General features: G+C 42.5%; 4 protein-coding genes across 4 annotated transcripts; all 4 read left to right on the top strand.

The window, feature by feature from the left end:
• Nucleotides 1–13,372: 13,372 nt before the first annotated feature.
• Nucleotides 13,373–14,008, top strand: LOC311283385 (histone H1; the record flags this gene model as incomplete). The annotated part of the gene is made up of 1 exon (XM_084397750.1): nucleotides 13,373–14,008. The coding sequence occupies one exon, from the start codon at nucleotides 13,373–13,375 to the stop codon at nucleotides 14,006–14,008; it is 636 nt and encodes a 211-aa protein (XP_084253876.1).
• Nucleotides 14,009–15,292: 1,284 nt separating this feature from the next.
• On the top strand, nucleotides 15,293–15,805 carry LOC311282575 (histone H3.2-like). Its single transcript, XM_084396395.1, has one exon. It carries the CDS (start codon nucleotides 15,318–15,320, stop codon nucleotides 15,726–15,728), a length of 411 nt encoding a protein of 136 aa, XP_084252521.1. The 5' UTR covers nucleotides 15,293–15,317; the 3' UTR covers nucleotides 15,729–15,805.
• An 897-nt stretch (nucleotides 15,806–16,702) lies between these two features.
• LOC311283400 (histone H4) lies at nucleotides 16,703–17,698 on the top strand. Its single transcript, XM_084397766.1, has one exon. The coding sequence runs from the start codon at nucleotides 16,708–16,710 to the stop codon at nucleotides 17,017–17,019; it is 312 nt and encodes a 103-aa protein (XP_084253892.1). The 5' UTR covers nucleotides 16,703–16,707; the 3' UTR covers nucleotides 17,020–17,698.
• Nucleotides 17,699–17,965: 267 nt separating this feature from the next.
• On the top strand, nucleotides 17,966–19,540 carry LOC311283395 (histone H2B). Its single transcript, XM_084397760.1, has one exon. It carries the CDS (start codon nucleotides 18,187–18,189, stop codon nucleotides 18,559–18,561), a length of 375 nt encoding a protein of 124 aa, XP_084253886.1. The 5' UTR covers nucleotides 17,966–18,186; the 3' UTR covers nucleotides 18,562–19,540.
• Nucleotides 19,541–22,581: the final 3,041 nt, after the last annotated feature.

Here is a 22,581-nt window from a genome sequence, read left to right as displayed (position 1 = left end):
ATATCTTTGCCAAAACTGGCCCAGATGTGTTTTAAGATAACTGGGCCACATTTGGATCATCATATGTGGGCCACTTTTGGCTCACACCCAGATGAGCCAGTGCTCACTGAGCCATATCTTTGCCAAAACTGGCCCAGATATGTTTTAAGATAACTGGGCCACATTTGCAGCATCATATGTGGGCCACTTTTGGTTTACACCCAGATGAGCCAGAGCTCACTGAACCATATCATTGCCAAAACTGGCCCAGATGTGTTTTAAGATAACTGGGCCACATTTGCAGCATTATATGTGGGCCACTTTTGGCTCACACCCAGATGAGCAAGTGTTCACTGAGCCATATCTTTGCCAAAACTGGCCCAGATGTGATTTAAGATAACTGGGCCACATTTGCAGCATCATATGTGGGCCACTTTTGGTTCACACCCAGATGAGCCAGAGCTCACTGAGCCATATCATTGCCAAAACTGGCCCAGATGTGTTTGAAGATAACTGGGCCACATTTGGATCATCATATGTGGGCCACTTTTGGTTCACACCCAGATGAGCCAGAGCTCACTGAGCCATATCTTTGCCAAAACTGGCCCAGATGTGTTTTAAGATAACTGGGCCACATTTGCAGCATTATATGTGGGCCACTTTTGGCTCACATCCAGATGAGACAAAGCCACTGAGCCATATCTTTGCCAAAACTGGCCCAGATGTGTTTTAAGATAACTGGGCCACATTTGCTGAAACATATGTGGGCCACTTTTGGCTCACACCCAAATGAGCCAGTGCTCACTGAGCCATATCTTTGCCAAAACTGGCCCAGATGTGATTTAAGATAACTGGGCCACATTTGCAGCATCATATGTGGGCCACTTTTGGTTCACACCCAGATGAGCCAGGGCTCATTGAGCCATATCATTGCCAAAACTGGCCCAGATGTGTTTTAAGATAACTGGGCCACATTTGGATCATCATATGTGGGCCACTTTTGGTTCACACCCAGATGAGCCAGAGCTCACTGAGCCATATCTTTGCCAAAACTGGCCCAGATGTGTTTTAAGATAACTGGGCCACATTTGGATCATCATATGTGGGCCACTTTTGGCTCACACCCAGATGAGCAAGTGCTCACTGAGCCGTATCTTTGCCAAAACTGGCCCAGATGTGTTTTAAGATAACTGGGCCACATTTGCTGAAACATATGTGGGCCACTTTTGGCTCACACCCAAATGAGCCAGTGCTCACTGAGCCATATCATTGCCAAAACTGGCCCAGATGTGTTTTAAGATAACTGGGCCACATTTGCAGCATTATATGTGGGCCACTTTTGGCTCACATCCAGATGAGCCAGTGCTCACTGAGCCATATCTTTGCCAAAACTGGCCCAGATGTGTTTTAAGATAACTGGGCCACATTTGCTGAAACATATGTGGGCCACTTTTGGCTCACACCCAAATGAGCCAGTGCTCACTGAGCCATATCATTGCCAAAACTGGTCCAGATGTGTTTTTAGATAACTGGGCCACATTTGCAGCATTATATGTGGGCCACTTTTGGCTCACATCCAGATGAGACAGTGCCACTGAGCCATATCTTTGCCAAAACTGGCCCAGATGTGTTTTAAGATAACTGGGCCACATTTGCAGCATCATATGTGGGCCACTTTTGGTTCACACCCAGATGAGCCAGTGCTCACTGAGCCATATCATTGCCAAAACTGGCCCAGATGTGTTTTAAGATAACTGGGCCACATTTGCAGCATTATATGTGGGCCACTTTTGGCTCACATCCAGATGAGCCAGTGCCACTGAGCCATATCTTTGCCAAAACTGGCCCAGATGTGTTTTAAGATAACTGGGCCACATTTGCTGAAACATATGTGGGCCACTTTTGGCTCACATCCAGATGAGACAGTGCCACTGTGCCATATCTTTGCCAAAACTGGCCCAGATATGTTTTAAGAAAACTGGGCCACATTTGCTGAAACATATGTGGGCCATTTTTGGTTTACATCCAGATTAGTCATTGGTGATTGTGCCACGTTTTTGCCATAGGTGGCCCACATTTGGTTTGTGATATTTGGGCCATATTCATTATTTATCATATGGGCCACTTTAGGCTCACATTCAGATTACACAATGCCATAAGTGCCGCATCTTTGCCTAAAAAGGCCCACATGTGATTTAAAATATTTGGGCCATATTTGCCATTTTACATGTGGGCCACTTCAGGCTCAGACACATTTGGTCCGGGCCATAAGTAGGCCTGAAGTGCCGCATCATTGCCTGAAGTGGCCCACATCCGTCTGCTATCTGGGTAGGGCGCTCAGAGCGGCGCGGCCGGTCTGAACTGACAACCCCTGTATAGTGCAGCTCAACCAGGAGAGCTAAATCAAGCAGCAGTAGCCTGCGCACAGATAGTGGGCCAGTCTACGCGTGACTTAGACTGATAAAACTTTCGCCTGCAGGGCGGGAACTTCCAGGTTGTAAAACCTAACAAATTTAGAAGGGGAGGCCCAGCCCGCCGCCGTACAAATGTCATGAATGGAAATTCCGCTAGACCAAGTCCACGACGAGGCCATGCCTCTAGTGGAGTGAGCTCTGATGCCCAGTGGGCACTGCAGGTTTTTAGACGCATAAGCAGCTGCAATAGCGTCCACTATCCATCTGGACAGGCTGTGTTTCGAGGCGGCGAGACCCCTGGTGCGCCCACCAAACGAAACGAAAAGCTGCTCCGAGCGCCTGACAGCGGCGGAGCGCGTGATGTAATTTCTCAGCGCTCTGACAGGGCAGAGGAGATACCATCGACCTCGCTGCCGGTTGTCGGCAAGGCTGAGAGAGAAATGACCTGTGCTCTGAAGGGAGTGCCCAATATTTTGGGGACATAACCATGCCTCGGTTTGAGAATGACTTTAGAGTCATTAGGTCCGAACTCGAGGCACGCGGCGTTAACAGATAACGCGTGAAGGTCTCCCACACATTTGACTGAAGACAGAGCTATCAGAAAAACGGTTTTGAGCGTGAGGTATTTCATATCCACAGTTTCCATGGGTTCAAGGGATGCGTCTTCATGGCCTCTAGGACCAAGGAAAGATCCAAAATAGGAACCGAAGGGGGTCGCGGGGGGTTCATCCTCCTGGCTCCTCTAAGGAAGCGGATGACGAACTCGTTCCTTCCTAATGCGCGACCCAGCACCGAATCGGCGAAAGCTGAGATGGCCGCAACATACACTTTGAGCGTGGAAGGGGACCTGCCGTGTCCAGCAGCTCTTGAAGGAAACAAAGTACCTGCGACACCCCACATGCTTGTGGATCCAGCCCTTTGGCAGTGCACCATTTACTAAACACAGACCATTTTGACGTGTAGAGCCGTCTCGTGGAGGGGGCTCTAGACTGTGTGATCGTGTTCACAACCCCTTTTGGCAGGTCAACAGGTATCAGAATGAGAATGAGCTTTATTCGCCAAGTGTGCACAAACACACAAGGAATTTTTTGTGGTTTTTACAGGAGCTCTTGGTACATACATACATATATGACATTAGAACAGGCATTTAAATGAGAACATAAATAAATAGAATAAACAATAATAATAGTTATAGTATACATCTGAAACAGTTATGTACAGATTTGTGCATTGTGTGTACAGCTCTATAAATAAAATTTGTATATGTATTTACACAAAAAACCTCTTGCTTCTCTCTCAAGTACTGAATGAATTATACAGCAGGTGTTAATTGCTGTTTTAGCTGTTTAAGCTGGAGATAGCATGGGGGAAAAAACTGTTTTTGTGCCTAGATGTTCTAGTGCGCAGAGATCTGTAACGTCTGCCTGACGGCAGAAGTGCAAACAGGTTTTGGCCAGGGTGGGAGGGGTCTGTGATGATGTTCCCTGCCCGTTTCTTCACTCTGGCATTGTACAAGTCCTGAAGGTTGGGGAGGTGTACACCAATGATCCTTTCAGCTGTCCTAACAGTCCGTTGTAGTCTTCTTATAGCTGATTTGCTGGCTGACCCAAACCAGACAGTTATAGAAGTGCACAGAACCGACTCAATAACAGCTGAGTAAAACTGAGTCATCTGCGCTTGTGGTAGGTTGAACTTTTTCAGTTGACGAAGGAAGTACAACCTCTGTTGGGCCTTTTTTACAATGGAGTCAATGTGATTGTCCCACTTCAGGTCCTGAGAGATGGTAGTGCCCAGGAACCTGAATGACTCCACTGCTGTCACAGTGCTGTCCATGATGGTGAGAGGGGGGAGTGCAGGGGGGTTTCTCCTAAAGTCCACTATCATCTCCACAGTTTTGAGCGTGTTCAGCTCCAGGTTGTTATGACTGCACCAGACAGCCAGCTGTTCAACCTCTTGTCTGTAAGCAGACTCGTCACCGTCCTGGATGAGGCCAATGACTGTGGTGTCGTCTGCAAACTTCAGGAGCTTGACGGAGGAGTCTTTGGAGGTACAGTCATTTGTGTAGAGGGAGAAAAGCAGTGGGGAGAGAACGCACCCTTGGGGGGCACCAGTGCTGATGGTAAGGGTCCGAGATGTGACTTTTCCCAGCCTCACTTTTCCCAGCCTCAACTATCCGTTGAGTATCCATGCATGCAGAGACAGCGCTCTGGATGAGGATGCCAGATCGAGCCGCGGGCTTGAGAGAAGGTCTCTTCTCGCCGGTATCGGCCAGGGGGCTGTGTCTGCCAGCCGTATTAGTTCCGGGAACCACGTCTGGTTCTCCCAGTATGAAGCTATGAGGAGCACTGCGTGGCGCGCTTCCCTGATTCTCCCGATGACTTGTGGCAACAGAGAGACCAGGGGAAAGGCATATAGCGGGCCGCTGGGCCAGGTTTGGGCCAGCGCGTCCCTCTCTTCGAAAAGAACTTTGGGCAGTGAGCGTTGTCTTTTGACGCAAAGAGGTCGACTTTCGCTTTGCTGAAACGGCACCACAGTGACTGGACTGTTTGGGGATGCAAAGACCACTCCCCAGGGGGAACATTGTCCCTGGACAGTCTGTCTGGACCTTCGTTCAGGTGACCAGGCACATGCGCGGCTCTCAGCGAGCGCAGTGAGTGCTGAGCCCAAACGAGGTGGTGTTCCACCAGGGTGCAGAGAATTTTGGATCTGACACCGCCCTGATGGTTCACGTAGGCCACTACTGATGTATTGTCTGTGCGGACTAGAACATGGTGACCTTGCAGGTATGGGAGGAAGTGCTTGAGCGCGTTCTCGACCGTGAGCATCTCTAGACAGTTTATGTGAAGGCGACTCTCCTGGTCTGACCAGAGGCCATAGACCGGTCTGCCTTCGAAGAGCGCTCCCCAACCTTGGTTGGAAGCGTCTGTTGAGACAACTTTCCGGTGCGAGACAACTCCCATCGTCACTCCCGTGCGATACCGTTCGGCTGCCAGCCAGGGCTGCAGGGCTGAAATGCAGCCCTGATTCACCCTGACTCGCGAGCTGCCGGCAGCCCAGGCTCGGTGAGGCACGCGCGCTTTCAGCCACCGTTGAAGCAGGCGCATGCGCAGTAGGCCCAGCTGGAGCGCTGCTGCAGCTGAAGCCATATGCCCCAGGATTCGCTGGAATGTCCTCAGCGGAGCCTGGCTGCCCTTCTGGAAAGATGCGGTGAGATGTCGAATGCGGCGCGTGCGCTGCTCCGACAATCTGACCGTCATAGCCACCGAGTCTAGTTCTATTCCGAAAAGGAAATTGACTGACGGGGCGATAATGAGCTCTTGGTCCAGTTGACCGAGAGACCCAGGCTTTCCAGATGGCTGAGAAGCGCTGTTCTGTGAGACAAAAGCTCTGTCTCTGACTGCGCCAGAATTAGCCAGTCGTCCAGATAGTTCAATATTCGCATTCCCCGTCTTCCAAGGGGAGCGAGAGCCATGTCAGACAGGCCGAACGGCAGGACTGTGTATTGATATACCCGACCGTCGAAGGCGAATCTCAAGAATGGCCTGTGACGGGGTGTTATCTGGATCTGAAAATACACGTCCTTCAGATCGAGAGAGATAACCAGTCTCCCGGGCGAATTTGCGCGAGGATTTGTCTGGTTGTGATCATTTTGAACGGTCGTCGCATGAGAGCTTTGTTCAAATGCCTCAGATCTAAAATAGGTCTTAGCGCTCCGTCCTTCTTGGGTACGAGGAAATAGCGGCTGTAAAAGCCCGACTCGCTCAGAGAAGGATGTACCTGTTCTATAGCCCCCTTGCGCAGCAGCTTTGCTATTTCTGCTTGAAGCAGATGCGCCACAGATGCGAAGTTAGATTGAAACAAAAGGTGTGCATGTAAACAATGAATGGCGACTGTTAGAAAGCAAAAACTGAATCCCGGACATTTTGGACGATCTCGACGGCCGGACATCCAGGAGAAAGAGGATGTATGGTAACCCCTACTACTCCGCTTTCTCCACAGAACAAGAGCCTGTTGGCTTACCTTCCAAAAAAAGATGGCTGACACTATTTGTACGTTCTGTGAGTGAGCTCCCACCTTCTATGGGCGGATTGAGAACATGCGGAACTGGCTCCTACTACTGGCTGTAGTTTCTAGCCTCTGGCCAAAAAAAATCACCTGTTGGCGCAAAATGGCGATTTTTGCGTCATCGTAGGATTTTTTCCTGACAAAAAATACATAAATCTCTTGTCTCAGGGGGATATGAGGGAGGGAAGCACGGTAATTCGAAAATACTACAGGTTTTCTACTGATACAAAGCTTAATGATAAATGCTGAAGTATCCTTTAAGGAAAACAGCAGCTTCACCCAGCTGAAGTTGAGTCATCGCGGGGACTGGCAGCAGTGCGCATCCATGTGAGTTATAGGCCTTGTAACTCTATAGAGAGTTATAGGCCTTGTACGAAATAAATACACCATTTTGCAAGGAACTACCGGTATACCAATAACACTGTGCTACTCAACCCCAGATGGACTCACACCTATGGACAAGGTGGTGAAAGTGTGCTGTGCCCTCTGTAACCTTTGCCCTCCTGTTGTTCCACCAGAGTGAAAACATGAATTGTGTCAAACCATACATCAAAGTCTATTATGTTTTTTATGTGACAATAAGACACACAGGAGAGTTTTTTTATGGCTGATACAGTACAAATATTTTACTTATCAGCTTATCATACTTAAAAACAGAAGAATAAGACCAGTAAAACTCATTGCTTATTAATTAATTTAGCAGGATATATAATTGGATAAATAGGATATATTTTCAAGATATAAATATTATTTACAATTTGGCAGACACACACAGGACACTCCAAAACCAGCTGAAAGGCAATAGGAGGAACCTTCCCAACAAAAATAACTATATACAAATCAAAGAAAGCTAAATAAATACTGTGAATCACGCACAGAGAACTTGATACAGTCAATGTGCGTTAGAGCTGGGTGATATGGAGAAAATCAAACATCACAATATTTTTGACCAAACATCAATGTCGATATTGAAGGGTTCACTATTGGTGCTTTCACAAAATATTTACACAATGAGAGTTTTGATAAATAATCATCAATAATGATACCATGGCAAATTATAAAACAGTAAGTTAGTCCGTTAAGTCCAGAATATTACATCACTTCACTGTAATGTGGCCTTTAAAACCAGGAAAAGACAACACCTGTGTCATATCACGATATTACGATACCAAAAATGTAAGACGATATCTAGCCTCATATATTGATGTCGATATAATATCAATATATTGCCTAGCCCTAATGTGCGTGCGTGTGTGCCGTCAAGACTACAGGGAATGAACTAATACAACCTGAAGCATAAAGACAGGCTGTCTGTGTGTGTGTGTGTGTGTGTGTGTGTGTGTGTGTGTGTGTGTAGTCCACAGTTTTGGAACTCTAGTCAACCTGTTGCAAGCAAGACCTGTGAAAGTGCCCTCTTTTGCACTGTTTAGATGTAGATTACTACATTCACTGGCCCTCCAGCTGGTTCACCACAATAGCACCCTGACTGGGGCTGTTGCTCTGAGGTTGGGGAAACCACTGGACGTGGCACTGTGTAATATTTCCCAAGAAGTTCTGGCAAAATCCTAGTTTTAATAAATTGTTCTACTCTTTTGTATGTCTCATTGAAGAACACTTCAACAAACTGAATGCGCTGAATAAACATTTCAGTGGGACACTGTCACCACACTGGACCTCAACAATGCGCATTTGTAGTTGGACTCGTGCCATATATTTGTGATTTGGCTTTAGCGCTATCACACTGTCCTTTGCCATTAGACAGAAGTTTGTGTCAGCATTACAGCTCTTGACGATAGACTGGTCTTTAAGAGTAAAAGGGCATTTTATCTCAAGCACACCTCTACCGTGGCAAGTAATAATTCCATCCGGTGATGCACCGATCCATGGCAGTGATGTGTTGATGATTAGGCCTGTTGTCTGCACTTGAAAATCGGTGTGATGATCTTGCAATGCTGTGATGTACTGTGTCCTTGCTGTTGTCTCACTCACATTTCCCCATCTCGAAAAATAGAGAATAAAGTATTGTTTAGACAGACTCCTCATACTTCATTAGCACACTACATTATACCACTGCAAATACAGAATAATGTATTAATTATTCTTTATGGAGTGCACACACTATTATGTTCATGTAATGGCGCCTCTTTTGACAAACGTGTAAAAGTTGTATATTTATGATTGGGATCATATTCTCAGCTTGTATCATTTAAGTCCTTTAAGTGGGATTGTAAGAACATCATTGTTTCTCTGAAATATGGCTATGACAAATGGAATGAAAACCAGCCCTGGGCAGCATACTTTGATATGTAGTCTTTCTTTGTACATTTCTATCATTACCTCATTGCCTCTGTAGATACCTGACAGGACCGGGGATAGCAAATCCTCTTTATCAAGGATGCAGCCCTTTCTGACCTGCCTGCTTCGTGGAAGACTGACGCTGTTACTCTGCCTGCTCTTTGCTCAAACCAAACCTTACTGGCAGACTGCGCTCTGGTTACTTCTTCTACTGCTAAGGACTGAAAGTTGACAAATGTAATGCTATTTCAACAAAATAAAGTTATTAATGTAAACATTAAAACTAAATACAAATATTGGTTAATGATCGATAAAACTCACAAAATATTAATTAGAGTACAAGACTTACAATTTGTCAGTACATACCTCTTGCTCTGTTATCTAAAGATTGTCAAAGATGCTTTCACTCTCTACTAGTAAGGACGAGAAATCAGCATGCAACTTTGCCTTTGAATATAATTTAGAAAGTGATCTAGCAAATTCAGTTGAAGGGTCTTTGGTCAGAGTGACCCTTGATCACAGACAAGATAGCAGTTCCCTTAGTACTTTCTTCCTGAACATCAAATTCAAAAAGCTTTTGGTAGAACTCCATATACTCCTTTTCTGTAGGGACAGGAATGCTGGGTAGTAGTGGTGAGTATATTACAGTCTTCTTCTTCATGAATGAGATGTTGCTGATTTCCTCATACTGCACCTTGCCGGTTTTGCTCGGAAGAACCCATGCACAAGGCATCTCTGTACTGGACAGTCCATCTTTTAGATTTACCGCTGCTAAGACAGCATACATGAGAGCAGCAGCATGCGAGCATGCTTCACCCAGTCCTGCTTTGCAGGTGCGGTGGGCCACTGAAATTGTCCCATCATCATGGACCACGATCCATGGTTGTGTGGGGGTCATGTTGACGGTCTGAGAGTGGTTCACCTTAAGAGAAGCCAGCAGACCAATTAGTCTAGTAAAATCAACTCATTTCTCAATCAATGCATTTAAAGCACAGTACCATGTTACAACTGATTTTATTTACAGTGTACTACAGGAGTGGAGAGACACCAGATCATGAGATACTACTAAATGAATGTTGAAGAAGCCAACAGATTAATTAAAACCATCATGGCCATTGACTGTTAGTTTTGATAATCTATGTAAATATGACTTCGATGACACAGTACAAGAGAGAGAGAGAGAGAGAGAGAGAGAGAGAGAGAGAGAGAGAGAGAGAGAGAGAGAGAGAGAGAGAGAGAGAGAGAGAGAGAGAGAGAGAGAGCTCTTAAAAAAGACGATACCTGTTATTTCCTCCCCAAAACATGAAAACACAAAGCTTTTCATTTAGAAAAAGAGCATTTCTTCGCTATTTTTTGTTGTTGTTGCAAAGTGTGCATTAGTTATTGTAGTTTGTTTTGAAACCATGACCAGATGATTTAGCTACCCCTTGTGCTGACATATGCTAGAGAACAACTGGAAGTTAGTCTAGATAGCCTTGAGTTGTTATGCTAGCAGCTGTTTACAAAGTTGGGTTAAAAGAACACTTACCTTTCCGTTCACAAGAAACATCTTCTTCTTGTGAACCTGCCATATTTTCAAGTCAAGGACCCAGCCTGCAACAAAGTACAGATATGCCTTGGTACTCTTGTACGCTTTGAGGCTTTCACCGGTGTATGGCGACGGATTATGTACAAGGTATATATATCATTGAATGCCAGGATTGGTAGTTCGGTAGCAGCGGACAGAGGCTGGAAGTACGCATCAGGTATCGCGAAGGGATCACACCCTAACGATGATATTTTTTGAAAGTAGCGTTTCTTTTCATGGCAGTCGAGGTACGAAATGTTGTCTTTCGTAGCCATTTACTATATACGTATAAAGCTGTAAATCGTAGCAAGCTAGTTAGCTAGCTTGTCAGTGCCATAGACAGTACTCAAGGTAGGTACTCAAGATGACGGCAGTCAACTGGAAAAAGAGTGGATGACGTAAGAGGTCACGTGACTGATATTCATGTATTGGCTGATTTAGTGGTTGAGGGCCGCCATTTGGGGTTGACATCATTGTAGTCCATAGTTTGCAGCACTTAAAGCAGCACTCAGTAGCTTCGGGATTTCTACGCTGTATTCTCGCTTTTTGCTCGCAGGTTTCTCTCTAGAGCTCCCTCCACAGCTTCGGAATAGATATTTGACAACACTGTTGTAAAAACTCTTTGGTGATTCTCAGACACCAGAGGCTAGTAGATCAACGACATCAAAGCAGATGGGACATTCTTTAAAACATCTTCTTCATTCGGGTTCGGACAGCGTGAGGGAGCGCAATAATGACAACATTTTAGCAGATTTCTTTTGGCCGTAAAGCAGTTGTTTACATCGCGAGACCTGATATCACGCGATACTTCCTGACGCGGCGGCCCGCCGCCCCAAAGTTGCAAGTGCGTATTTTCCGCTCACGGGCACCAGGGGGGTGCGAAACGCACACCATTCAACCCGAAATAAGTATTATAACCATTCCAGTGACTCCGAAGCTGTTCAGTTTAGGTAAAAAAAGTTACTTAGTTCACCTTTAAGTCCCACTTCAGTCAGCACTTAAGAATCAGTCTAAGGCTTTACTGAAAGTTGCTTTTAGCTTCTTTATAAAAGTCTCCTCTTAAGGTGATGATACACAGGGCAACTTTTTGAGCAATATTGCTGGGCAATGTTGCCATCAATAGGCAACCAGATGAGACACAGGGCCCACGACCAATCTAAATTATCCAGATAGAAATGTATTGCCCATTTTCAATGGGAAAGTGCCCAAGCAACAATCGCTCTGCAAGATTGCCCAGCAACATTGCTCAGAAAGTTGCCCTGTGTATCATCACCTTTAGAGAAGTCCTACTTTTTACTAAGAATTTTTTGACACTCAAGTCAAAGCTTAAGACAATTCTTAAGAGCATTTCTGAGAAGTTTTATAAAAATACGGGCCCTGGTGTGTTTGTTTAGGGTTAGAGCTGAACTAAGCTATATAGTCTGACCAAAGCCCCAACATCTGTGCAAATATATCAAACATATAGTGTGAATAATATGAATGTTTTATGAATAAGCATTTAATAGTGGTTAAATCAAAATGACAATGTGTGACGTGCTTTATTATTAACATTTATTAATTTAGCAGATACTTTTATCCAAAGACACTTACAAATGAGGAATACAATCTTAAAGGGTTAGTTCACCCAAAAATGAAAATTCTTTCAGTAATTACTCATGTTGTTCCAACCCCGTAAGACCTTCGTTCATCTTTGGAACACAAATTAAGATATTTTTTATTAAATCTGAGAGCTGGATCACTCCTCCATAGGCTTCTAAGGCATTATAACTTTTGCTGGCCCAGAAAATGTATTAAAGACATCGTTAATATAGTCCAAGTGACTACAATGGCTCAATCTTAAGTTTATAAAGCGACGAGAATACTTTTTGTGTGCAAAAACAATTTTTTTTTTTTTTTTTTAAAACACTTTATTCCACTTTTAACTATGTCTTAGCTAATACATTTTCTGGGCCAGCAAGTTATAATGCCTTAGAAGCCTATGGAGGAGTGATCCAGCTATCAGATTTAATCAAAAATATCTTATTTTGTGTTCCGAAGATGAACGAAGGTCTTAGGGGGTTGGAACAATGAGGGTGAGTAATTACTGACAGAATTTTCATTTTTGGGTGAACTAACACTTTCAGGAGGCTATGACATAAGAAATGTTTGCAAGTAGCACTACAAAGTTTCAAACAATGTCCAGAAAAGTACAAGCTATATAACAAGGAAGGAAATAATTGAGAAAAATAAGTTGTTTTTAAATAATTTGCTATGCCATGCTGTAAATGAACAAGTCGTTCACATGAGTTTTTACCCAATCCTCATTCGCATGCCGAAAACTGAAATGAATGACGAATAAAGGGAAACACGTGACGATTTACATTTTATTTACGTGATATGTACATCAGCTTATGGAAACGTGTTTAACAAGTTAAAACATTAACACTTGTGTGATCCGGCGTATATATTTATTATTGTGATTAATGTTATTATTTTTATTATTATATGGACAGATCATTTGGCCAGACATGAGAGTCACAGAGAGACTCGGAGTCTCCGGATGTTCGTGTGCTTCAAGCTGCCCAAAACAACATCTGTATGAAAGCCTCCTGACGCCCCTCACTGATGCTGATTTCATTAAAGTATCTTCAGACTGTTTGCTGAACATAAAGAAAACGCGTTCAGGCTTTTATCAACTTTTCCACTTAAACAATTTATCAAACTTACACGCGGCTTTCCCCCGTGCCTGATGCTCGCCTTGGATTTGATCTGATGAAGGCAAAATTAACATTTCCTCTTCGCGTATATTAGTCTCAAATGAAAGCTCAGAACCTCTGCTTTGTGTTCACTTTGTTATGACTGTGCTAAACTATTTTACCGCTCCAGTTTTGCCTCAAATGTAAGAGAAGAAAACACACTCGTGAGGGATTCGTGGACGAGCATAGACGCCGAGCGGGCAGGTTGAGTCTATAAGGTTCTCATGTGTTATTTAAGAGCGCAGCTCCGCGCGAGCGCCAGTCATTGCAGAAACCAGAGACAGTATTTGAAAGACTGCAGATCCAATCAGAGAGAAATGGCAGAAACCGCACCCGCACCCGCTGTTGCCGCCCCGGCCAAAGCGCCCAAGAAGAAGTCCGCTGCGAAAGCCAAGAAAGCAGGACCAGGCGTCGGCGAGCTCATCGTCAAAGCTGTATCCGCATCCAAGGAGAGGAGCGGCGTGTCCCTCGCCGCGCTGAAGAAAGCGCTCGCTGCCGGCGGCTACGATGTGGAGAAGAACAACTCCCGCGTCAAGACCGCCATCAAGAGCCTGGTGACCAAAGGCGCCCTGGTGCAGGTCAAAGGGACCGGCGCCTCGGGCTCATTCAAGCTCAACAAGCAGCAAGCTGAGACCAAGAAGAAAGCGGCTACTAAAGTGAAGAAGACCGCGGTCAAGAAACCCGCTGCTGCCAAGAAGCCCAAGAGCGCTGCGGCAAAGAAGCCCGCCGCCAAGAAATCGCCTAAGAAACCCGCCGCTAAGAAGTCGCCCAAGAAGGCCAAGAAACCCGCCGCCACAGCCGCTAAGAAGGCGACGAAGAGCCCCAAGAAGGCAAAGAAACCAGCAGCCGCTAAAAAAGCAGCCAAGAGTCCCAAAAAGGCAAAGACTGCTAAACCTAAGGTGGCAAAACCTAAAGCTACCAAGCCTAAAAAGGCAGCGCCCAAAAAGAAGTAAAGGTCACTGTTTGTGCCTCAACGGCTCTTTTAAGAGCCACCCACTTACTCTAAATTAGAGCAAAACTAGTTTATATTAGTGATTTCTGTTCATTTTGAAAGCAGATAGAGATGTGCCTTTTAACCTCTTAGACTCATTAATTTAAAACAAACTAATTAAAACACCCTGTTTAAAAAAAATAACTTAAGTAAACCATTATCTATGGTTAAGAAATTATTTAAGAAATGTATTGTAAATGGCTAAAAAAACAAGAGGGTTCAGACTGATCAGAAATGGCATGTTATATACAACACAGTACAGACAGGTTATACACACACTATGCTGGGGAAATGTGATAATACAATACAAACAACCCCACATCCAACAATATGGACAGTGATAAAACTCCAATATTGCAATAGGAACATAATACTGTACATTATCAGATGGTCAGTGTGCACAGAATATACAGTGATACAATAAGACAGAAATCTTCCAAATCTAAATAAGTCGACTCAAGTTTGTTTTATTTAGACCAAAAAGCTCTTTTAAGAGCCACCCATTTTTTTCTGATAGAGTTTTTCCTTTTTAATATTTATAAACGGCATAAAGGCGTTTGGTTGAGAGAGAAAATGACCCATCAAACCAGAGTAAAATATTTGATTGGATCATTGACGATTACAGTACCCTTATAGTCGTAGGTGTGCGTGTTTGTTGTAAGCACATGATGATCCCCTGATGTGTTTGTTACCCAACCCATCTCCCTTAATATTAAAATATAGCTGGTCTACCAAGCTCTGATAATGTATTGAATATTTTAATAAATTATTCAAAATAAAAAGCAACATACATATCGGCTTCATGGTAAAATAAATTGGTAAATATTACTCTGGTTCTTTGATCCCCTATTTTACGGGACGGATGGAAACTGTCGCTGCAGTGCTTTTATGTAATGTGATGATCTAATCCGAGATCTGCATAATCACTGGGAATTAAGGCGAGTATTTCAGAACAAATAAATACAACAGTGTGAGTATAAAGACCAGGGAGGTGTTACATATAAGTTACACTGTTTGATGTATATGAAGTATTCAACAGAACAAAAGCAGCACGAGCGGGAAACCTTCCACTTGTTTGAAAAAGAGGAAACGCGCAGTCATTGGCTGGCACTCATGCGCAGACGTCACGTATTAGCCAATCACAAGGTCTGCATCCTCGCGACACTATGAGCTCGTGGCGGTACAATGCTTTAAAAGCGGGTGTGTACAGTGTAACGTATAGCAGCATTTCCTTCCAGCGCAAGCAGGACAGAGAGAAGAAACCCGCAGCAATGGCAAGAACCAAGCAGACCGCTCGTAAATCCACCGGTGGTAAAGCCCCGAGGAAGCAGCTCGCTACTAAAGCTGCCCGTAAGAGCGCTCCGGCCACCGGCGGCGTCAAGAAGCCTCACCGCTACCGACCCGGGACCGTGGCTCTGCGGGAGATCCGCCGCTATCAGAAGTCCACCGAGCTGCTGATCCGCAAACTGCCCTTCCAGCGGCTGGTGAGAGAAATCGCTCAGGACTTCAAGACGGACCTGCGCTTCCAGAGCTCCGCTGTCATGGCCCTGCAGGAGTCCAGCGAGGCTTATTTGGTCGGTCTGTTCGAGGACACCAATCTGTGCGCCATCCACGCCAAGAGGGTCACCATCATGCCCAAAGATATTCAGCTGGCCCGCCGCATCCGCGGAGAGCGCGCTTAAACCCGCGTCTGCGTCAACCCACAACGGCTCTTTTAAGAGCCACCAAAGCTGCACTGAACGAGATAATTTCTAGTTTAACTCAATATGAGTAGAAAGTTGCATTCATGCATTACAATAATATTCTCTGGGTCACCGTTCTCTAAATCATCAGTTCCCATCACTACAAATCTAATCCTAACCTTATTACAAAGTACTTGGATTTATAAACATTAAAATACATAACCGCTTTAATTACATCCAAATAATTAATATTTCCTTATGTCTATGTTCTTTTTATTTGACTTGAGTATTGTGATGTCAGTTGTACAGGGTGCGAATCATACAAATAAACTGCGCACTCAGATTCCAATGTTGTTGCGGATAGTTTCAACGGAGCTAGAAATGTACCTTCATATTTACAGGTAAAGCTTCTTTTCATCTTCAGTCTTCCCAAACAAGACTAACGTACAGTGGTTGTTTTTTCCAACTCTTTTCTTCCAGCTACTCCCTAATAGTGGCATGGTCTGTTTTGAAACTTTTAGCGCAAGTTCAATGCCAACTTTAGAGATTACTCTTATACAGGTGCAAGTTCAGCTAAAGGTAGACATTACAGTATAAACCACTGAGGCCTGAAATCATTTTATATTCTGCAAATATATCCGAACGGTCTAATACAAAATGTACTATACTGTAGGCTACTTCTAGATTAGCACATTTCATTACCATTCAGTATCTCTGTATATTATATGATGATACTATAACATCCTCTTCATCAAATGAAATAAATCTTATAAAACATGAAAGAAGTCGGACAGGCCTCGTTAGATTATGGTTTGGGTTAAACCACATTGTTTTGTGCTGGAACTATATTAAGGGGAGGGGCGTTTGCGCCTTGTGACGCGGTGTTGGTTTCTATCAGGTCCTGTAAGTAAATATAAAATGCTTCCTTGCAACGCTGAACGTACATTTCTTGTCATCGTTTGACTGGAGTGATTGAATCATGTCTGGAAGAGGTAAAGGCGGTAAAGGACTCGGGAAAGGAGGCGCTAAGCGTCACCGTAAAGTTTTGCGCGATAACATCCAGGGAATCACCAAACCCGCCATTCGTCGTCTGGCTCGCCGCGGCGGCGTCAAGCGCATCTCCGGTCTGATCTACGAGGAGACCCGCGGAGTGTTGAAGGTGTTTCTGGAGAACGTGATCCGCGATGCCGTCACCTACACCGAGCACGCCAAGAGAAAGACCGTCACCGCCATGGATGTTGTGTACGCGCTGAAGAGACAGGGACGCACCCTGTACGGCTTCGGCGGATAAACATCTGAAACCAGGAGAAACTACTCAAACCCAACGGCTCTTTTAAGAGCCACACACACTTTCAGTTAGAGAGTCTTGCCACAGCAGTGTTAATGATTCATGCTTTTCTTGAAAGTAAACGATACAATTATTAATTGTTTTCGGAAAAATTATAATTCTGCAAGGATAGTTTTGACTTGTCTTTACTGAATATATGACCCTGGACCACAAAATCAGTCACAAGTAGCACGGGTATATTTGCGGCAATAGCCAACAATACATTGTATGGGTCAAAATTATAGATTTTTCTTTTAAAGTAAACATGTGCCATGAAAATATTTTGTAAATTTCCTATTACATAAAACACTTATTTTTGTGAGTGAATACAACACAATCGTGAACATAAATGGACAAATTTAAAGGTGATTTTCTCAATGTTTCTATTTTTTTGGCACCCTCAGATTCCAGATGTTCAAATAGTTGTATCCCGCCAAATATTGTCCTATCCTAACAAACCATACATCAATGGAAAGCTTATTTATTCAGCTTTCATATGATGTATAAATGTTTTGTGGTCCAGGGTCACATAAGTTTCACTGTATAATTGCATTAAAGTCGCACAAAAATTTGAGTTCTATAAACGTTTCTTTCAGAAGCACATTTCCTAGAGATTCACCACCTATTGGACTTTAAAGTGATTTATAGAAACAAGAAAAAAAGAGAAAATGGTGAAAATAAAAGTGAAACGTCAGCGGTAAAGGGGCTTTGAGAGACTTTCTGGTATACAAAGCTGTTTTTAAAGGAATTTCATCGTTGCTATAATTAATTCCCTTCAAAAAGGAGTTTTCAGATTATACGATCATGCGTAATATTTGGCTTTTTCTTCAAAATTTTATCAAAACGAAAATAAATAGCGGGAAATGAACAAAGGAAACAGTGTCCTGTGGCGTGTCACTCAAACATTTGGCGGTAGGAGGGGCTATCATTTAACCGCTCGTGATTGGCACTTGTTCCTCTCGTGATTCTTTGAGTTGTCCAATGAAATACGAGTTTATGGGTTTGGCCTATGAAAACAGGCAATCAGCAGATTCTCGAATCTCTTTGAAAATTAACATAAGGAGCGAATAAATGCCTCTGTATCGCACTGAATATTACACTGATTCGTCAGTTTTCTGATCACTCATCATCATGCCTGAACCAGCAAAGTCCGCTCCCAAGAAGGGATCTAAGAAGGCCGTCACCAAGACCGCCGGGAAGGGAGGAAAGAAGCGCAGAAAGTCCAGGAAGGAGAGCTATGCCATCTATGTCTATAAAGTCCTGAAGCAGGTTCATCCTGACACCGGCATCTCCTCCAAGGCGATGGGGATCATGAACTCCTTCGTCAACGACATCTTCGAGCGCATCGCCGGTGAGTCGTCTCGCCTCGCGCACTACAACAAGCGCTCCACCATCACCTCTAGAGAGATCCAGACCGCCGTGCGTCTGCTGCTGCCCGGAGAGCTGGCCAAACACGCCGTGTCCGAGGGCACAAAGGCCGTCACCAAATACACCAGCTCGAAGTAAAGCGGGATCTGAAGATTTCAGCTACCACAAAGGCTCTTTTAAGAGCCACCCACCCTATCCATTTGAAAGAGTTTCTGTTGTTTGTTGTTGTTTAAATGGTGAAAAATTGTGATATTGAATCTTTCTCTCAGATGCATGAATTTTGCATTTATTTTTATTTTTTCAGGTTTTTTAACTTCGAAGGTTTTCATGGTTTAAAAAGCTACTTGCTATTTCATCTCACACCTTCTCTCACCTGATTTGAATGTCTCTTTTTAAGAGCCACACATTTTTTCCTTAAGGTAGAGAAAAACACTTTTTGTTATAGTGGTTGAAACATCCTGATACCAATCAATAAGAGAAGTGATCTAAACATAAATGTCCATACATATAACAAATAATAGAGATAAAGAGATAAACAGATAAAGATAAAAATACATACCTGCCCGACCCTACATTTCAAAAAAGCGCTTCAGATGTTTTATAATCTGTTGCAAATGCCACATTCAAAACTAAATCTGGTAAATGTAGAAAAAAAACGTGTTGTAAATTGGTGGATTTTCTAAACTGTAATTTGATCTGTGTTTCATCCAAAGCTGCTTTTTGTTATTCAGCGAAAATGACAAGTTTAAGAAAGCTTTATAGTTTAATTCTTGTTTGGTTGGTTTATTGAGGTAATAGTTATCGAATTAAAGAATTTAAGAGTAAATACATTCATTCTCCTGTTGTTATATTTGAAAAAGACCATCCAGGTAAATTTATATTGCTTTGGAATGATGTGGATGAAGAAAACATGATTTCAGTGTTTGCTAAATTACTACGTTTAAATACACATTTGTGAAATCTCAATTTTAGCCCTCAAATTTTCTAAATTATGTACTGTTCTGAAATTAAAGCACTCTTCAACTTAATAAAAGCAAGGTCATTATGTAATAACTTGCTACATCATGAGAAGTCTACATACTAATGTGAATCAAGTTTACTATAGGCCTCTACAAAGCATGTGATATAAGGTTCATTGTTGTGTAGACAGGAGCTTGCCAAAAGGGTGTTTAATTAAAAGTCTAATAATAAAACTCAATCTTTGGATTTATCATGGTAATGGTTAAAGGTTCCTAAAGACTAATGCCAACTGACCTGTCAGATGATGATGACTGAAAGACAATTTGAGTCTGAATTTTGCACAGCTGTCACTGTACTTTACTGTACATGGATCAGCTATTATTATGCTTTTTTAACTGTACTAACATTTAGCAGACGCTTTTATCCAAAGCGACTTACTTAACCCTCTGGTTGTTTTAATGTAAGTGGACTAAAACTTACAGTGTGTGGTAATGTTAGATGGATGTTTGATGCACTTCAGAATAGGATGAAATTACAGTTTTTCTCGATTGCTTAAACACGTTTCTTGAAACTATGCCTCGTATTCTCAAAACAGTAAACACAAATCCATAACGTCTCACCCAGTTCCCCAAACATCCTATTTTCAGCTCAAAATGAAGCTCTACACTCAAAACCATTCACTCTTGCTGAAAATCCAAACTTTGCCCTCAGACAGGACACACAAGCCCTTACAATCACACACACTACAACATAGTCTAACACACTGGTGCAATAAATTCAAAACAACATTTCCAAAACTGGTAAGTGTCGTAGATTTTTCCCTAAACCTTACAAAGTCCTATCTCATCTGACCTAAGTCTACCGGGGCCGTCTCCAATCGACGCTTAATAAATTCCACTAGAAACAAACCTTGTTGTATTATTTTAATTTAATACTGTGAAGCTGCTTTGATACAATCTGTATTGTAAAAAGCGCTATACAAATATACTTGACTTGACTTGACTTAATAAATACCTGGGCCGTCTCCAATCGACGACCCCCCTGGGCCGTTTACAATCGACGATCCCTAACGTCTCCAATCGACGCTTACAGTTTTTCTCGATTGTTTACACACATTTTCTGGTACTTGAGACACAATGACCACAACATGTAACTCATTCACCAACCCCCTGAGCCAATTCTGCTAAACTACAAGCACAATTCCTGCTTTACACTCAAAATGCAGATCTAAAACACACCTTTTTCAAAACACTACACACAATTCTCTGCTTTTGGCACAATTTTCATGCAGAAAATCTCTTGTTTTCACAGGGAACACACTGCCATTCAAATATGCACACTGACTCTTCACATGGGCAAACACCCGTCACACAGTTTTACAGTTAGCAATCAGAGCTTTAGCATAAAAGAGCAACAGGTGAGCTCTTCAATGGAGCAATGGATGCCAACATGGGATTTTTTTTAGTTTTAGTTTTTTTTTTTTACTGTAACTGTATACAGTAAATTCTTCTGTTGTTTTGTATGTAGACCACTGTATGTACTTTGTGTTGGTTGGGATGTACACTGTGTACAATGTTTTTGTGGGAAAAATCAAATATATTTGTTACCGTGTATTTGTGTGTTATGAGTATAAAAACAATATTCTCAAATATTTTACAACACACTTATGTATGTACTGTCTGTAGTAAGTGTAACACTGAACAAAAAAGGCCTAAATCATTATGATGAATGGAGAAGAAGTGTTTTCCATTCATCATAGTGTTTTACATTGAGCACATCTGTGTTCAACTGGTTCTTATAAATGTCTATTCATATGATGGTTTGTGTGTGTCATTTGACAACAAAATACCATTTTGAGAAGAAATAACATTGTTTTGAATGTAAAGTTTCATTTTGCAGGAGAATTGAGGGGTTTTGCCCATTGTGTGTGTGTGTGTGTGTGTTTTGATTTGTGTGTAGAGTTCTGAGAATATGAGGCATGCTTTCAGAAAATGTGTGTAAACATTCGTGAAAAACTGTATTTACTTACAAAGTTACGTATCTTTCATCATCAACAGTGTTTCATCTTCCTCGGTGTAAAATCGATTCTAAACTGCTTTTTCATTCAGTCTATAACAGCTTTATAGAAAAGGCATATTAGGCAAGATTACGTAGTTACTATTTTGTCTTGTGAAATAAATGTAAACATCCGTTATTGTATGTGAAATTCAGTTCAAGTCTGTTATGCTTAATCATGCAGGGCTAAATAAAAACAACATACAATAATTATCATCACATTTTGCAGATTCTGCAAGTTGTGCAATACTGCATGCATCCATGATTCAAAATGATGCTGATTCATGAATCGGTTCATTCATTCACTGGAAATCAAACTCATTACATGATCATAGGCTGAATGAATGCTAAAATCTCATGTCTGTGTTTTTCATTCCCAGTTTATGACATTGCAGAGTTCGGGAAGAGTCCAGGGCGAGGTGAGAGATTTACACATGATATAAAGAAACTAAAGTTACAACTGTGTAGAACTGGTGCGCAAATCTGATGTTATATTGATCTGTGTATATTATATTTCTGAGAATGTTTTTTTTTTTTTTCTCTCTTTTTAGGAAGCAGCAGTTCTATTTGCCTAACCCGCAAAATATTCTACATCTCCAGTCGCTGGTTAAACAATGTATCATATATATTTTAGCTTTATTATAATCAATACAGATTCATGTAATATCAACAAATATCAAGTCCATGGTCAAGAAAGGCACTTTTACAGTATATATACTAGCTTTATAAATGCAAAATGCATTTCTACATATTACAGTTTTTCTCGATTGCTTAAACACATTTCTTGAAACTATGTCTCATATTCTCAAAACAGTAAACACAAATCCATAACGTCTCAACCAATTCCCCAAACATCCTATTTTCAGGTCAAAATGAAGCTCTACACTCAAAACCATTCACTCTCGCTGAAAAACCAAACTTTGCCCTCACACAGGACACACAAGCCCTCAAAATCACACACACTACAACATAGTCTTACACACTGGTGCAGTAAATTCAAAACAACATTTCCAAAACTGGTTATGCACAACACACACACACATTTTTTTCATCCTGTTTTACTTCTTTTTTTTTTACTCTCTCCTCTAATTTTTTTTTATATTTACTTACAGTAAGATGTGTGTGACCATCATATGACAGTAA

The sequence above is a fragment of the Rutilus rutilus genome (genome assembly GCF_951802725.1).
Source record: "Rutilus rutilus genome assembly, chromosome: 23".
Classification (NCBI taxonomy): Eukaryota; Metazoa; Chordata; class Actinopteri; order Cypriniformes; family Leuciscidae; genus Rutilus; species Rutilus rutilus.
Note: the sequence above shows the minus strand (reverse complement) of the source record. Positions and strands in the feature narration are given on the sequence as shown.

Bases quoted from the DNA above. Each gene is read 5' to 3' on its own strand.
- LOC311282575 (XM_084396395.1), top strand. From the start codon at position 15,318: ATGGCAAGAACCAAGCAGACCGCTCGTAAATCCACCGGTGGTAAAGCC.
- LOC311283400 (XM_084397766.1), top strand. From the start codon at position 16,708: ATGTCTGGAAGAGGTAAAGGCGGTAAAGGACTCGGGAAAGGAGGCGCT.
- LOC311283395 (XM_084397760.1), top strand. From the start codon at position 18,187: ATGCCTGAACCAGCAAAGTCCGCTCCCAAGAAGGGATCTAAGAAGGCC.